Source organism: Notechis scutatus, chromosome 1 (assembly GCF_049901735.1).
Source record: "Notechis scutatus isolate UNSWTSFEM ecotype Mainland chromosome 1, rNotScu1.2, whole genome shotgun sequence".
In the NCBI taxonomy this organism is placed as follows: domain Eukaryota; kingdom Metazoa; phylum Chordata; class Lepidosauria; order Squamata; family Elapidae; genus Notechis; species Notechis scutatus.
Window position 1 is genome coordinate 70,212,072 of NC_142009.1, and position 17,693 is coordinate 70,229,764.

At 34.5% G+C, this 17,693-nt stretch overlaps 1 protein-coding gene across 5 annotated transcripts in view; it reads right to left on the bottom strand.

Moving 5' to 3' along the window:
- Positions 1-17,693, bottom strand: part of SDCCAG8 (SHH signaling and ciliogenesis regulator SDCCAG8) — a 117,749-nt gene that overhangs the window by 26,951 nt on the left and 73,105 nt on the right. For 3 of the 5 annotated variants that reach the window (XM_087967159.1, XM_026669407.2, XM_087967153.1), the window contains 2 exons: positions 15,695-15,803; positions 11,441-11,572 (listed from right to left, as the gene is read on the bottom strand). The exons of 1 other annotated variant lie outside the window; for it this stretch is intronic. In XM_087967159.1, coding sequence (XP_087823285.1) covers positions 11,441-11,572; positions 15,695-15,803 — 241 coding nt within the window. The remainder of the gene's footprint in view (positions 1-11,440; positions 11,573-15,694; positions 15,804-17,693) is intronic. One more of the 5 variants, XM_026669408.2, reaches the window with a different exon arrangement.

Sequence of the window (17,693 nt, forward strand, 5' to 3'; positions counted from 1 at the left end):
TGGCACAAAAATACTTTCTGCAACAATTCTGTGTACAATTTAAGGTAAGCAAAACTTTCTGGAAGACAAATATGTTCAGATTTATTCCCAGTTAAATATCAGAGTAGTAATTGCTTCTGTGGAGGCATCTGGGGCAGTTTTTTGCCCAGTTATCTGGGAATGGTTTGACCCTGTTGCTCCTGAGTATGAATGCAAGCCTCTGTGTTTTGGATCCATGCCCTTCCTGGCTTGTGAAAGCTTCCTGGGAGGTGACATGTGGTTGGATTCTGGGAGTGATTAATACTTTCCTATGAGAGAGGATAGTGCCCCAGTCTTTCAAGGAGGCTGTAGTCTGCCCTTTTCTTAAAAGGGCATTCCTAGATTCCACCATATTAGGTTATTTTTGTCCTATCTTTTTGAAGAAGGTTGTTGATTATCTGGACCACTTCTACTCTGGGTTCAGGCCTGGATATGGAATGGACATTGGTCACATTTTTTGATTATCTCTGGCGGGAGCAGGATCGGGGTAGTATATCCATCCTTGCCCTGCTTGTAATGTCATATATATTTTCTTAAATAAACACACACACACACACACACACACACACACACACACACACACACACACACACACTGTATCATTAAGTTTCTTGTTCCTTGGAGGTGTCATATTTCTACTTTTAATGAGAACAAAAGTGTTATAACAGTTGCAATCAATGAAGAGTCCCTCTTTAAGGGACACAGGTGGTTAAGAAATAGGATAACTAACAATATTTTTCATTTCCTGAAATAATGCAGTATCAGTGATAATATGGATCATATTCTTGATTTGGATTGATCCAATTATCCAACCAATTACAGCATTAAGGGAAGTCAAATCCTGTAATTGGCCTATACCAGATATAATGGGATACCATTAATTCTTAGACAATGGGTATAAGACATAGCCTAAATTAATAACTGATCAAAGTTCTCTGTGTATGCAATGCATATTTAAAATTCACTGCTATTAAGAGGTCATCCATTTGCACATATACAAGCTATATATTTCTTCTTTAATCTTCCTTTGAATTCATTTCAGTGAATTATCCTTGTAGTTTTTATTTTGACAGCTCTCTTTACAGCAGTAAAACAAAATGTGTGCATTGCAAATGGCAAGGATTCAAATTTCAGCTATGTTTATCCAAAATAGCACTGAACTGCTTCTGTACTTATGCTATACTGCCTACAGCCTTACGGAAGGGGAGACAGATGGGATGAATTTAGCAGGGAAACAGCTGGGGCTTGAAGTAGAGACAAGCAAAAGTTTTGCTATCAGGCTTCATTATGTATCAAGGTACCACTAAAATGTGTATCCGTAAGGCAGCCAAAAAAAGTGTGTCATTTGACTAGTGATAATTACCTTTTCTCAACAGCTGACAATGTTCTAAGTAGCATTAAATAGGTATAATAATTAAGCAATAAGACAAGGCAGGCAGTGCTTTGCTCGGGATTATAGCTTGCCTCAGGTATGTTGCTAGGCATAAGGCTGAAGGGTGAGTGTTTTTAGACACTTGAGAAATGTAACACTCCCTAAGAAATATGCTACCTGGAATGTCTCACTGCTTTTAAACAGAAGTCCAGAGATGTTAGACACTTCAAAATCCTGTGGATTTTGCTGACATGAAAATAAAATGTTGAAAGCCCAGTGTCTTTTAATTCTCTTTAAAAGATCAGTCCCTTATTTCCGTACTCAATTAAAAGGCTCAAAATGGGTGAAATGTTCAATATATATCCATTACACTGGAACATCATAATTCTATTAATCCATAGCTACCAATATTGTTGAGATTACTAATGAAATAAAGCTTTTTGTGTCATGTTTTTTGATTTATGGATGTTGCAATATTTTTACAGTTCAGCATTCTCAGACACATTTCATCTCCTTCAGTATTTATCTGCATACGGATACCAGTATTATACTATTTTAGAAAGACATTAAGAACTGTTCCATTATAGTCAATTGTTCCATTAGAACAATCTGATTTAGAGTATGGCAGGCTGGGCAAGAACAACCTGTTTGATTCTGGAGTTAAAAAAAAACCAGGAGTAGTTTACTAATTCAGCATATAGCAACTAAGTTAGAGAAACAGAGAAAATCTATTACAAGCCCACAGTAAAATTGATTTTTTTTAAGGGTCAAAAGAGGCATGGTTATGAATTTAAAAGCATCTATGAAATATTGTACATGTATCGGACTGCTACAGAGAAGTCTCTATAGTAGACAAGGAGAAAAAAGAAAAAAATATAGACAATTTTAAAAGTTACTAAACAGGAACCAGTCTCTTACATTCTTACAATCTAGTGCTTCATGTAATCAATATAATCCATAAATGCATTTAGTATAATTCTCAACCCAGATTACTTTCATAACAATATTTTACATTCAATTTATTTGTATATTTTAAAAGTTCTTTCTAAAAGAAAATATTTCAAAGTACTTTTGGTCACAAAGCAATTAAAGCAAAACCAGATACAATCAGTGTGCCATTTAAAGAACTCTGCCAAATAGGTTGGTAATTAGATTTTATTGTTATTTGGAGTTCATATAAGGCCTATGGAAGGATCCCAATTTTGTTAAATGCCCAAAGTGGATATTTGCTGTGTGAGATCTGCCACTTACTAGTATTTACAAAACATCATACTGTGCATCTTGAAATATCAGAGGGATACCACACAGAAACTGAACTTAAACACATAGATGTATCCATAACACAGAAATGAAGACAATGAGAAAATAGTAATTAGACATAAATTTAAATACTTTCTTCAAAAACTATTATTTAGACAAGTGACTCCACTGGAAACAAGTTATTAGAATCAACAAAGAGGGTCCCATTCACAATTATGACATAACATATACCTAAAAATAAAAGAGTATTTCTGCAACACTTTTAATCAGGGTCAAATTCTTAAGTAGCTTGTGAATTAGATGCCTATTATGGGATATGGCATGCTGTTTTTGTTTAGTATTACACTGGTTTCTTTTCATAAATCCGCTAAGATTGTATTGGCTCAATTCTTGGATCTTAGATTGGCTGCTTTCCTTAAGTTAAAGAGTTATCAAAGTACTGGTCATATAAATAAATTATGATCCTTAATTCTTCACTCAACTCAATCTATCAAAATACTTCAAAATGAAATTAAAGTGTAATTTGACCAAAATTTAATGTAGACAACCTACCTACCTGTAGCTTAATAACACAGACATCCCATTCTTATACTGTAAGTAATTTATTAGTTGTAAAAGTTATTTGCAAAATGAAATAATGACACTTGTGACATCTGCCTTTTCTGTCTATAGCAGAGGCTTTTGGGTAGATCTATAGGAGACCTTAACAAATGGGCTGTTTTCCTCCTTTCTTCTGCCCTTTTATGTGCATAGATTCAATATATGGAGATGGTGGGAAATAGAAAAATGGAAAATATGCACTGGCTTTCCTTCTTATAATTTCTCTGCTGCCTTATAATATATATGTAGTGAGTAAGTCAGGGGAAAAAACTTGATTGGACTTTTGCAGTATTTTGCAGTTCTCATATATATGTGAGATCTGTATCCCATGGTAGAATGGATCATAAAAGTATGGTCATTCTAAAGAACTATTCAAGACAACATGCCTAATTCATTTTTCAAGTAGAGTGAACCACATATTTTCTACAATTAAGAAAACTTCATTGCAACAACTGACTGCAAAGGATATTAATCAAGAATCTGATGGTTTCCTTTAGAAGCTACAGCTCATGAATGAGGAGATGAGAGAATGAACAAAGAAGGGAGACGTTATTAAATTCACTGCTATAAAATACACGCTACAAAAATATTACATGAAATATTACATGTATCACAATGAAATAGATTTCATAAATGCTATGCTTGCTTTCAATTCTGAAAAAGGCCACCACTCCAGGTATTTGGCTGTCAATACAACGCAGAAGCATAATACACATTTGACACATCGAGTCTTTACAATCTAACATCTATGAAATTAGACAAGATTTTTTTCTTATTTATAGTAACAGGCAAGTGCAGAGCTCTGCCATCTTGTTACACAGATGGCTGTACATTTTTTTAATTGTTAACTTACAGCCACTGATGCCTGAGGAATAGACACACATCTGCCCCAAACTGCCAATCCTCTAAGCTTTTCTTTTGAACTATGGTAGTCAAAAGAGATCAAGTTGGTGTTAGAAAAATATTGGTCATATGTATAGATGTACAGTAGACAAAGTTACATAGGCGGTAAAAATTTATATTGGATTTGCACAGATCAGGTCAGCTAATTAACAAATAGCCACTGAACGTAAAATATTATTTGAACGGATGTTTTTAATCGTTACCATGTCATGGAAATGGCTGGTATTAGTTACATATGTGACTAATTCATATAGAAATAAAAACATGAATGTTTTTAAAATGTCATCTCTTGTCTTAGCAGCTCTCTTTTCCCTGAGGCACTGATACATTAATTTTGCTACACATGACTGCAAGCAAATTTATATTATTTTTATTTATATTATTTTGATCTAAGCAAAAATATATATAACATTTTGAAAAATTCCAGTGAATGTCTATGGAAATTCTCGGTCATCCAGGTCATGGTTGTCCCAAAGGTGCTTTTTCAAGAGGCAAATAGACTTTCTAGTTTTTCCTTGAAGACGTTTCGCTTCTAATCCAAGAAGCTTCTTTAGCTCTTGGATGAGAAGCAGAACATCTTCAAAGAAAAACCAGGAAGTCCAGTTGCATCTTGAAGAAGCACCTTTGGGAAAATTCCAATGAACTTGCATAACTACAGCAATCTAATCATGACAGTGGTTACCAAAACCATGTAGTTGTAAATATTTTTAATCATGAATCAAAACTAAATGTTCTAGGAAATACAGCATCTCATTGCATTAGGCAATTCTGCCAATATCACTATTTTATTTTTAAATCAAGACTGGATCTATGGCACTCCCAGCCAACAATATGTTTTTTAGTGTGATGATTCCTGGTTACAAGGGACAACTTTTTTCAGATAATCAGCTTTAAAGTATTATTTAAAAGTGTAATTTACATCAGGAGTCCCCAATCCCCAGCCTGTTTGGAACAGGGCCATGCAAGCAGGTGAGCAGATGCGCACATGAAGCTCCATTTGCCACTTGCGCGGAACCATCCTCTTCCTCCTCCTCCCCTGTTGGTCCACCAAGCCAGAAAGGTTGAGGACCACTGATTTACATGAAGCATGTTTTTCATCAAGTAAAACTGAACATTTAATTGTAGTTAGTCCTCACTTATGAAAAATTAATATTTGGCAGAAAAATACTATAAAATATTAGGAAGAAGTAGAAAATATACTCATAGAACACCTGTTTGGAAAACATTTGTCACTTTGTTTCTTATAGTATCTTCCTGGTATCCACCTGCAATAAGAAGGTGGAACTGGTGAAACACATCAGTTAGCTTCTTAGAATATCAATTCTGGGTGAGTAGCAATATCTATCTGCTAGGATGAACTAACACCCTGCACATCTGAAAGATCACAACAAAAAATACATGGTTGGGGTTGAGATAAGAAAGAAATGTTAGATCTTTAGCGTATGAGAGGCTTTTAGTGTGTGCAAATTAGGATGAGCAATTACTACAGTACTGAAAATTCAGATAAATGGTAAAAAGTGGGGCTGGGCTGAACAGATTCGAGTTATTGCTTGTTTTATATTTTATGTTTGACTGTATTACTGGATCTGATTGATGACCACATTTAAGTAATGAAAGCTTTCCACAGCTATTTTGTTCTCTTAGGCTCAATTGTGTATCAAGACAAGGAGAGATGGGTGATGCCATTTCAGTGATTATGTGGATATTATAGTAAATTTTTACCAGGTAAAAATGACACACTTAACGTTGGGAAATGATTCAGGTTCTGCTTTATTCTATCAACACAATCCTGATTATGCTGCTTGAATCACGAAGTGCTGTTACTTAATACCAGTTAAGAAAGTAGAAAGAGCTCATTCAATAAATGCTTGATCTTAATCAAATGAGCTGCTATACCAGTAGGGTCTATGACAATTTGCCATGGCCAACTCTCCACGGCCAACTCACCACTGGACAAGAATTACACTAATGTAAAAAAATGGAATAGAACCATTTAAAAAAGGATGCCAAAGGATGGAGAAAAATAAATGTGAATGGCAAAAATTAAAATATTTTTTTACTTATTTTAAATAATTAAGTTGAATCGTCCCATGGCAAGTTGTCTTGTGGTGAGTTGGCGGTGATGAGTTGGCCGCAAGTTGGCTGTGGCAAGATGTCCCATTCCAGTAGAAGTAGCATCTGCGACTGAAGCTGGTTGAGTGAAGATGAAAGATTCAAACAGATTCAACTCTGTTCATAAGATTTCTTGAATGACAGTCTACAACAAAAGCCAAAGTTCTTTGAGTCCATGGAGTAAAACCCAACCTCATAATGAGACCATAAGCCGACAATAGGATATGGTGATATGTTCATTTATTTTCTGACTTCTATCTGTATCGATAGAAGAGATTTTAAAATTAATGCTGATTTTTCCTCCAACTTTTTGAAGGAAAGTCAGTGAAGCTTCTCATCAGATGTAGCTTATTACTTTATGGCTTTCATTGAGATTAATCATAGTCACAAATATGACACATTTTTAGGTGTCCAGGCACATTTTTATTCCTAGCCAGAATATAAGCAACTTAAATTAGTTGAAAATATATACTGTCATGGCTAGGTTAAGCTTTGGAGCTACAACAATTGCAATCTGCCTATTCTTAGATGAAACTAGGTGGAGTTGTCAAGTCTTTGGAAGATTTTCCAACCACTTAATGGATTTGCAGGATGACATATTAAGTACACAGAATTGTTAAATGCTCTTCTATTAAACTGAGACATTTTGGTTTTCTGAAGAATTTAAGATATTGAGATGCTTAATGTATTTCCAGCTTCTGGAAATACATTAACCCCACAAAACTTCCCCGTTTGGCACACCAGACTTTTCCCCCAACATCTGCAATTTCTGACAATGACCGCCTCTTTTCTTGTTTCCATATTCATATTCAGTGCTGGAAAGGAAGCTTATCTCCAATGTACAGTAGAATAAATTCTTCCTACTTACAGAAAAGTCTTGTTCTGAATGTACAGGAGAAAGATGGGGCTAGAACTCCTCTCTTTAACTGATGATATTCTGAAACACTGCAAGACACTGAATGTATATAAACAAATCAAGACTCAATTCAGATAAGACTGAGTTTGTTTGGCCAGCAGATATGACAAAGAAAGACTGTAGGTATACCCTATTCAGAATTGGGCTGCATTCCCTCTGAAACAAATTTGAAGCCTGGAGGTACTTTTAGATCCAGCACTGTGTACCAGTTGTGCCTGTTTCTGCTGGAGACATACATGACCATAATGATGTATGCCTTAATTATCTCATGTTTAAATTAATGTAGCTATTTTTTTCCAGGGGCCTACCCTTGAAGAATGCTTGGAAAGGCTCAAATCAAAAACAGTGGTCACATTTCCTTCTTATGCAGGCTCTGTTTACCACAGTATGCTATTCCCATACCAACTGCTCAAGCTTTCAATCTCTCTTGATCATAGCTAAGATGCAGGTCCCAGAAAACACTAAATAATTTAGGGCCAGTCCATCTGAAAAGTATAACTTTTCACATGATCCTGTCAATTATTTAAAAATTGATTTCAGAGAATGTTTTCATCACCAAGAGATGGCACACTAGTGACAAAATGGAACAATTTTTTTTTCTGTGGCAGAATTCCATCTGTAATCTTCCATTTCTAAAGCAATTAAGGTTGGTTCTACTTTTATTTAGTGTTTGATAAGCATGTATTCTCTTGGCGGTCCTTCATCTCCATATGTTATGGCTGAGAACATCTCTATAACAATACATACTTCCACTGATAGTATAGAAGACACACACATACTCAAAACTACTAGTGAATTTGTACCATACTACTCAAGTGTTTTTTTCCTTTTTAAGTAGTTCTGAGCTTCCATAGAATAGCTTAGTGAAAAGGCATTACTTACATCCACCACAGTTGATAAAGATTAACCAATGGAGATATCCGGCTGATTTTGTTCTGTTGGCACTTTCATTTATTAAATTCTGATATGAACTGGATAAGCATTCAATTAAGTTATAACTGCTACTATGATAAAAATAATCCTGAGGATCTCACCTGTTCTATACCAAATCCATATTCATTTCCTTTATATATAAAAAAAATTCTTCTCACCCTATGAAAGATATGTGTCTTTCATAAAGGTGAACTGAGAGGATTTGAGAGAACTGAGAGTCTGAGGGTTCTGTGAAGTACCTTAGCTATTCCAAGCACTCCATTCTTCTGAACGAAGAGCTCTGGCGTTGTTCCTAGGATCTTTTGGAGCCACTCTTCCAGCTTAGGAATCATGGGATCAAGGGTTCCTACTATCATTTGGACCATTTTGGCCTTTACTATCTACTCCATTTACATATCTACTCCATTTCCTCCTTCAGGCCTTGGTCCTTTACCAGCTTCTCACACTGCTTCTTCCTGATGTTGCTGTCCTATGGCACTACTACAACATTGTATAGGTGTTCCTGTACACAGTGCCAGCTACTTGGTTGTGCCATTCAGTGCATGTTGTTCCTACCTGTTGAGGTAATTCCCCGTTAGGAGAATGAGCGCATACAGGGAGACTTATTTGAGAGTAGTGTTTGAATAATACACACACAGCACACAGATACACTGTACAGTAAATGTAGGTTTTTACTGTCAATAAAGGTTTAAGCAAAGTTCCAAATAGGCAGTCCAAAGTCATTCACAAGTTAAATAAGTCAGTTTTCAGTCCAGGGATAATCCAATATCAAAGTCCAGTGTCAAAAACAGTTCAGTATCAGACTTACATCAAATCCAGGAATAGCCGTCAATTAGGAAAAATGGAGGAACGGCGATACTCTCCAACAGAAGAAAACAGAGACTCACTCACTTCTTCTGAGACTAAGACTAAAACAACCCAGGTTTCTGGCTCTATCTTATGGCCGTTTGAGAAACCACACCCAATTACACTTTTAGGATTCTCTTAAAGAGACAGTATTAAAATGTCTATCCTGGTTTATATATTGTCCAACCCAAATAGCTGTTAGGTGACTTACATTCCTAACACTACCTGCATCTTACACCCTGCCATTATATGTAGAACTCTCTCTCTTTATATTATAGTTATTATCTATAATTTTTATATAATATATAACATTTTATTAAGAGTTTTAAGAACAATAATAAGAACCTTTACAAACTAAAGAATAAGAAGGGAGAAAGAGAAAGAGAGAGATTCAAAAAAGTTAAAAATGCAAAAAGAAAATGTCAGAGGAAAAAATATAAATAAAAGATAAAAAGTAGAAAAAAGAAAACATGAAAAGATATAAATATATTTTTAACCAAGTAAAATAAGAATAATTTATCATCTTCACCGCAACTATAAGGACAGTTACATTTTAACCTCTCCCTGTCTAAGGTTATGATCTCTTCTTTCTATAGTCTATTCATCCAATCATCTAATCAAAACCATAAATCACATGTTAAGTTTTTTTCTTTTTTATGAAAAAATAAGGGATTTCCAGTCAGTGATAAATGTGGCTATTGTCTTTTCTCTAATCAAACAAGTCAATTACAAAAAGTTCTGTCATCTTCGCAAAGCATTCCTCTATTGTAGGAAAGGAAGGAAAGAACTCCCTGCGGATTTTATGTAACCGACTATATGGGAGGGCACTCATCTCTGTTTCCAGGGCCATTGAGCCAGTGCTAGTCTGAAGAAATTTCCAGTCATGTGGCCAGCATGATGTCATGAAGTGCTGTTTTCTCCCGACCAAGGTGGTACCTATTTATCTAGTTGCATTTGCAAGTTTTCTTTCTGGAGCCGCATGTGGCTCTTTCATCCCCCTGCTGCGGCTCCCTTTTGCTCAAAATATGTGTCACGACCACCAATGTGCAACACCCACTGGCATGCAATTTATTGAGCTTTTCAACCCAGAATAGATTTTGTGGCTCCTGGTGTTTTCTTTTCTGTGGGAAACAGATCCAAATGGCTCTTTGAGTGTTTAAGATTGCTGACCCCTGTTCTAGACTCATAAATTCCTGCTCAAAGAGCAGGTGACAGGGCTAGGAGAGCCTTCACATAACTGCATGTGGTGTACCAATTATACCCTTTCTGTACATTCTGTATTGGGAGGTCAAAAGGACCATCACAATATTAAAGTCTCTAATTCAAAACCAAGGATCTACTGAGCCAGCAGCTATAGAATAACAATAAAAGTCACTTGCTAAAGATAGGTAAACACAGAATCTGATACTATTTCCCAACCAATTGTGAGGATATAAATATATGGTAGAAAAAAATCTGAAGAGTTCAAATCTCCCTCTCCTTTATTAAAGCTAAAACAAAAGCTTTATGAAATATTTGAAATACAAGGGTGAGGCATTTTGGTGAACTGATATCAACTGCCTCTATTTTGGGGGGACAGAATAAACACATATTGTCACAAGCAGTAATACCTGAAATACTGGTAGGTAACATTTGTAAGGAAATATTCCAAACCTTAGATTAAATCACTAATGTAGTAAACAACAAATCTAGTGCTGTTTTACATCTTAATAAGGTCTGATATGAATATTACCAAGAGGACTGAAAATGAGGCCAAACGATTATAAATGACAAGATATATAAACAGCAAGTAAGACATTTAGAAATTCAGTGAGATGAAAAAACTGAAGAAGTGGCATTTCTTAAACAGATGTAAGGGTGACTGCAGATGGCATGTTAGAGAAGGTCAGCTGCCTCAGAGGCAATAGACAAGAAAGTTGATTTGTGATTGAACACAAAGAAGAATAATGCAAAAAAGGGAGAGAGTAGCCTGGATACTAAAAAAAAAAATGTTTTAAGCTATTCAAAATATTCAGCAATTATTCCTCTGCATTATTAATACCAGGTCATATTCATTAGAAACTAAGGCTTATGGCAAATGTAGATGAAGAGACATACCTAGATCGACCTGCCTGGTTTAAAGGAGGTAACAATCCTGTCTCTCATAGCCACAGAGTGATATGGAGCTCTGCCTCAACTAGATGGGGAAGATTTTTTTTAAGTAAGATATATGTTTTATACACACTCACACACATCTGTATTTTTTTAAAAAGTCTGTTGAAATATAGTTGCTGACAAAGACATGGAAATGATTTATTGGAGGCAAGCATATTTGAATATAATTTGGACTGCATTTGTTTTTGATTTTTTTATCTATTAATTTTTTTTAAAAAAATTAAGCAATTACCTAAAATATTGATAATATTTTTGAGATGAAAAGTATAGAAACATCAGTTTTCTTATAGTAAATCGCACAGGGATAAATTTATAAATCTCCCTACCTTAGCTTCATTTTCTCATGCATCCTTCCATGCTGGATACACTGATCCTCCAATTCATCATGCCTTTTCTGCACCTTTTCAAGTCTGTCATGGATATACTCATTTTCCTGACTAAGCTGGCTGATTTCCGACCTAGAGAATTAAGAACACTGATGATGGATGTTGCCAGATTTTATCATGCAGTGTATCATCAACTTAACAACTCTATACTTCACATCTGCATCTTTGTTCAGAGCAGAAAATATCAAAAAGTACTCTGGCAGTACTATTGCATATCTGGGGACATAACTCTACCAGAACCTGCAACTTAAAGCCTCTTTCTAGACCAGCACTGGCTTAAATAATAGGTGTCATAGTCTAATTTAGAGGACATTATGATGTAAAAGGCTGAACTATTGTTGCCAGGGTTATGGGGGTTTATTGGCTTTTGTATTGGGGTTCTTAATCTTTGTAAGCTGCACAGTTACTGTGATTGAGTTGGGCAGCCATGTAAGTTTTCTAAATAAATAAATAAAAAAAAATAAACTACAGATTTTTTGGGGGGGGGGAAGTTCATTACACTAGGGAACAACAATATGAGAAACTGCCTTATGTACTTTCATTTACTTTGCAGGAAGGTGTTATAGTTTTCTTTTCAGTCCACAAAACTGCAGGAACTTCATTAGGTGGACCGGAGGGGGCAGATCTTCTATGTAAATGCATAATGGGACATTCCTTCCCCCCCAAGTGAGGTCATCTCCATCCCTACTTATTTTCTGGAAGTCCCTCAATACCTGGCTATGTCATTTAGCCTGGGGGTTTTAGGGGACTGGTGAAATCTTGAGGTGGCTTTCTTACTGATCTTAATCTCTTGTGTATTTTATGTTTCCTTTCTTTTCTTTTCTTTTTTTTTACTTTTTGTCTGCTTTTGACATGCTTATTGTTTTTATGTTTTTTGCTGCATGGTACCCAGAGTCATTTCTTGTGACATGGGCAGCCATATTAATTTGATTGATTGATTGATTGAAATAAATAAATAAATAAATAAATAAATAAATAAATAAATAAATAAATAAATAAATAAATAAATAAATAAATTCTAAATATATTTCATGGGAAAGATGTTCCACCAAATTCTGTGAACCTCAGATTAAAAATATGGCATGACACAAGTTATTTTAAAGACTGGAGTCACAGAACGTATAAAAGAGTTAATAATAAAAGAGTTACCGTGGCAAATAATTAAGCCCACAATTCTGCCATTTCACTCACATATTTTCTTTGGAGTGTAGGCACTGCAATGTTACTGAAATACCACAGTTGCAAAATGTAGTATTACTAAACATTCATAAATCTTGATCCATCAAGAAGCTAGCGTACATGTAGTCCTCAACCTTTGACCCCAACATTTCTGTTGCTAACCAAGATAATTGTTAATGAGCTTTGCCCCAATTTATAATCATTTCTGCCACAGTTGTTAAGTTAGTAACATGGCTGTTAAGTGAATCTGGCTTCTCCATTGGCTTTGCTTATCAGAAGGTCACAAAAACTGATCACATGACCCCGAGACACTGGAACCTGTTATAAATACATGCCAGTCGTCAAGCATCCAAATTTTGGTTACCTGACCACAAGGATGCTGTAAAGATCATATGTGTGAAAAATAATCATTATACTTTTTAAAGTGCTGCTGTATCTTCAAATGGGTACTAAATAAATGGTTGTAAGATAAGGATGTTGTAAATCACTCCATGCACATTTAGCTTAAAAAGCCAATTTTGTTCCTTTAATTTTGATAGATATACAAACATTTTGCCGAAAATATTTGGTTCACTATCATTGTTTTTCTATTCATCAGAAATTTAGCATTTTAGTGTAATATAATTTCTTTTGATTGAGATTAGGACAAAAAAAAAGATATCATAGCTGTGGCTTACTTTTCCGCACAAGTTCAGTTTTACCTTCTGATTCTCTAGCTTTGCAAGACACTCCTGGTGTTTAACTGTAATGACTGCAGTCATTCAATGCAGCATCAACTGAACATGCAGAAAAACAGTTCAACCGGGTGCATGTTCTTTACTTCAATTAAACTCACACAGTTGGATGCCTACTGTTGCCAAAATGGTAATATAATTTATCCATTATAGGGAAACAGTAAAACTACACTAAAAGTCATTTAACAATATTTATAACACCATAAAACCAGTGTTAAAATATATGGACTGCAATGTGCACCAAAATTATAAAATTTGTTTCTCATAATCGGTGATTAAAAACAGGATCATTTCTCTAGCTTCAATACACTCAACCCTGGTGACAGATTAGAATTCAAATCTTAATGATCAATTTACAATTAACAAGATAGAAGTGAAACAAATTAAACCAACCATTATATATAACGAGACCCAATGGACTTCCATTGTGCACTTAATTACAAAGCACAAATCACAAATACACAATAGACAGTGTCAAGCATCAATCCACAAACCTTAGATACCATGATAATCCAAAAAAAGGAAAAAATCATATAGAAAACACTAAAGAATTGTATTATTACAATTCCATGTGTTACAAAGAGCTAGATGTGCAGCTGGAGGGGAGTAAGTTCAGTATGTCCAAGATCCGCCTACATATGTGGGAAAAAATTTTGCTCAAGCTAATTTTTTATTATTATAGATTCTTCTGAACAATTTGCCAGCAATATTATACATTAGTGAAGGTAACAGCTAAATCCAATAATGCTAGTTTCTATCTATTTGTGTAAGATAACTGTATCTTTACACACCCTAGATATAATCAGTCCCAAGATATTCCATATATTAATCAATATAATTCACTTCTTGACAATCTTACCAAAAGAACTATAATCCTTAATGCATTATGTTTTGTTAAACTTAAGCAGTACTATAATATACTAAAATTTCAAAGAATATTTTGAGATATTAGATCCTTTTCTTGGTTCAAATGGTAGAAAAATTCTTTTAATCTTTAATAAACAAAAGCACTGTGTAAACAATTAATTATGTTCCAAATCATCTTATTTATAAATGTTAGTGTCAACTTGAATGAATTTCTTAGCATTTAAAAAGTGCATTCATGACATAGTTAATAAGAAACATACATTATTTATTATCACATCTTTTCCAATCTATAGCCATTTCATACACAATCATTATTAATTTTGGCCAGCAAATTATTTATTGCATAACACAAATTTTAATAAAGAAGCAGTTTCAGAATGGATTAACCATGAATACTGACAAGCTATCAGATTAATAAATCACTCTAAATGTAATTCTCAGTTGCAGACTGCTCCAATCTCCATCAACAAAGTTGCTAATAATTATTTCAAGAACAGTGCTCTGGAGATTATTCTGTAATTTCAAGGAGATAAAGGCACGAGGGAGGCACAAGCTATAAGCAGTAAGGGTGGGGTAGGTATTGCTAGACTATTCTGTAAAGACATATATTCTTTCCAGATATGGATTACAACTCCCATCTCTCTCAACAAGAATGGGCATCAATCCCCAATGTAAACTCAAGACAGTGGAGGAGAAAAAGATGGAAAGAGATGTCATGGGAGATGGCCTGGCTATATAGAAAAGCACTTCATACTACAACATTCCACTTCCATTCAGATTAACATGATTAGCTTAAGGTACAGGAAAAGAAATGCCAACTGTAGCAATAGCATTTCAATGTCCAACTGTATAAATAATTATCCCTTGAATGTTTGTAACTTAATCTGAATCAGATACTTTGTGTTTTTTTTTGCAAGGGTGACATATAGAGTGCACATTCTTAAATAAATATGCAGTGTGCAAAATGGGTAAACAATTCCTTATGTATTTATTTATCCCTTACAAAGAACATATACCTCAGAAACAACTTTATTTAAGAACTGAGTTATATCTGCCCTTGTGCTTAAGTAATCTAGACAGTCCATAAGATTAACAATTTGCCATCCATAATACATTAAAATTATTCAGTTAATTTAGTTAATAAAAATGGAAATTTTGAAAAAAGCTGACATTGCACATATATTGTGATTACAACTACTGTGATACACAAATTAAATGTGTTCATATTAAATGTGTTCATTGGGAGTAAGAGAAGGAAAGAAAGAGATTAAAAGATCATTGACAGCCAAAGTCTACAGCAATTAGCATGCTGTCTTACTATGGGAAGCAGTTTTCTTTTGAGCACTTACAAATAATAAGGAAGTCTCAATTACTTTCTAATAGCTTCATATTCAAAATTACAGACTTTCTTTACCTATTTCTTTCAGTGACATGTTCAAGCTTCTTTGCTAATTGACAACATTCTTCTTTTAATTTTGATAGAAGAGCATTCTGGGAACTCAGTAACGATTCCAGTTCGTTTACTAGAAACAACAATTATATATATACAAATATAGATAAGTTTTTTGAATATCAGGATTTAGATATTGCACAAGTTTAGAAGCACTTTAAAATTTTACTCTGACTACAATGCACAAATTACATTTTGAAGAAGTTAACCATAGCAAAAAGAAAACCTGTTTAAAGTATTAGGACAAATACATAGTCACATTTCTTTCTATGAATTGTAAGGTTTTTTTTCTCTTTTTTGTTCAGATACTAAATCAGTTTTATAGAAGCTTCCTAAAGAAAGAATAGAACACCTCAATGTTTCTCACTGATAACAAGAGCTGACACTTACTCTTTACAAGGAAATACATAATTGCCCCATGACAAAGACTACAGAATGCTATTTCCTATTTTGTCCACTCATCTCCATTTTTAAACTAAGTTACTTCAACTTTAGTACCTAACAAATCATCCTGAAATTGTTGGCTCGGTCCCAAACATTAAGATATTGGGAGCTAAAATAAATTATAAAAATGCTATCGATTCTGATGTCAAACTATTATTTAACAGGGAGGAAAAATACAAGGAAAGTATTGCCTTAATACATGTTGTTTTCCCCCCAAACTGCATTCTGAAAAACTAATAAAATTATCCCATAAGCCACCATTTGTGATTGAATTGGCATTACATTTTGGCTAATGAAAACCGAAAACATTTATTCATGGAAAGTACTTTCACATAAAAACCACCAAAGATGATCATGCATTCTTTGTAATTATGCTAAATATAACTATCTTTACACATAATACTCTAAAAACAATTTAACAATGTCATAACATAAATATTTTCATGTTTTGGCCATGGTTTATTATTATGAGTTATTGACTTTAGTTTAGTTTACTTTATTGTCATTACACCTCGTATAACAAAATTAAATACCATCTTCAGTGTACATTATGATTATGAAAATAAACACAAATACACATCCTTCACAATCTATATATTGAACTGAAAATCCCTGATATTGCATTAATATTGCATTATACAGTAGAATTCAATAGAGTTACTGCCCTGGGATAGAAGCTGTTTTTCAGCCTATTTGTCCTTGTTTTTATTATGCTGTACCGTCTGCAGGATGGTAATAGTTCAAATAAGAGATGGATCTTTGAGAATGTTTTGAACTTTCTTAATGCAGTGGGAGCTATAAAGCTCTTCTAAAAAGGGGAGAGGGCAACCAATGATCTTCTGGGCAATGACGTTAACCCTCTGGAGTGCTGTCTTATCTGCCACTATGCAATTGGTAATCATACATAGGTGGAGTAAGTTAAGATTACTTTCTATTGTGCAGTGGTAGAAGGTCACCAGCAGTTTTTAATTGAGTTGTTTTCTGAGAAGCCTCAGGTAGTATAAACTCTGCTGGACCCTGTAGACCAGTGCTGCAATGTGAGCACCCAGGTCAGGTCCTCTGTTATGGTAATTTACAATAGGAGGTTGTTTCTTTGATCCTTCTGAATACCAAAGATATTTTCCTGCTAAATTTCCCCCTCCAAAGCACTTGAGGGCAGGACAAGAAGCAATGGATGGAAACTAATCAAAAAGAGAAGCAACCTAGAACTAAGAAGAGATTTCCTGACAGTTAGAACAATTAACCAGTGGAATAACTTGCCTCCAGAAGTTGTGAATTCTCCAACACTGGAAGTTTTAAGAAGAGATTGGACAACCATTTGTCTGAAATGGTATAGGGCTTCCTGCCCGAGCAGACCTCCAAGGTCCCTTCCAACTCTCCTATTCTATTCTATTCTATTCTATTCTATTCTATTCTATTCTATTCTATTCTATTCTATTCTATTCTACCCTACCCTACCCTACATTCTTATACTGTAATATGGTCCTCCAGCAATATATCCTGCTTTGCCCTTATCTAT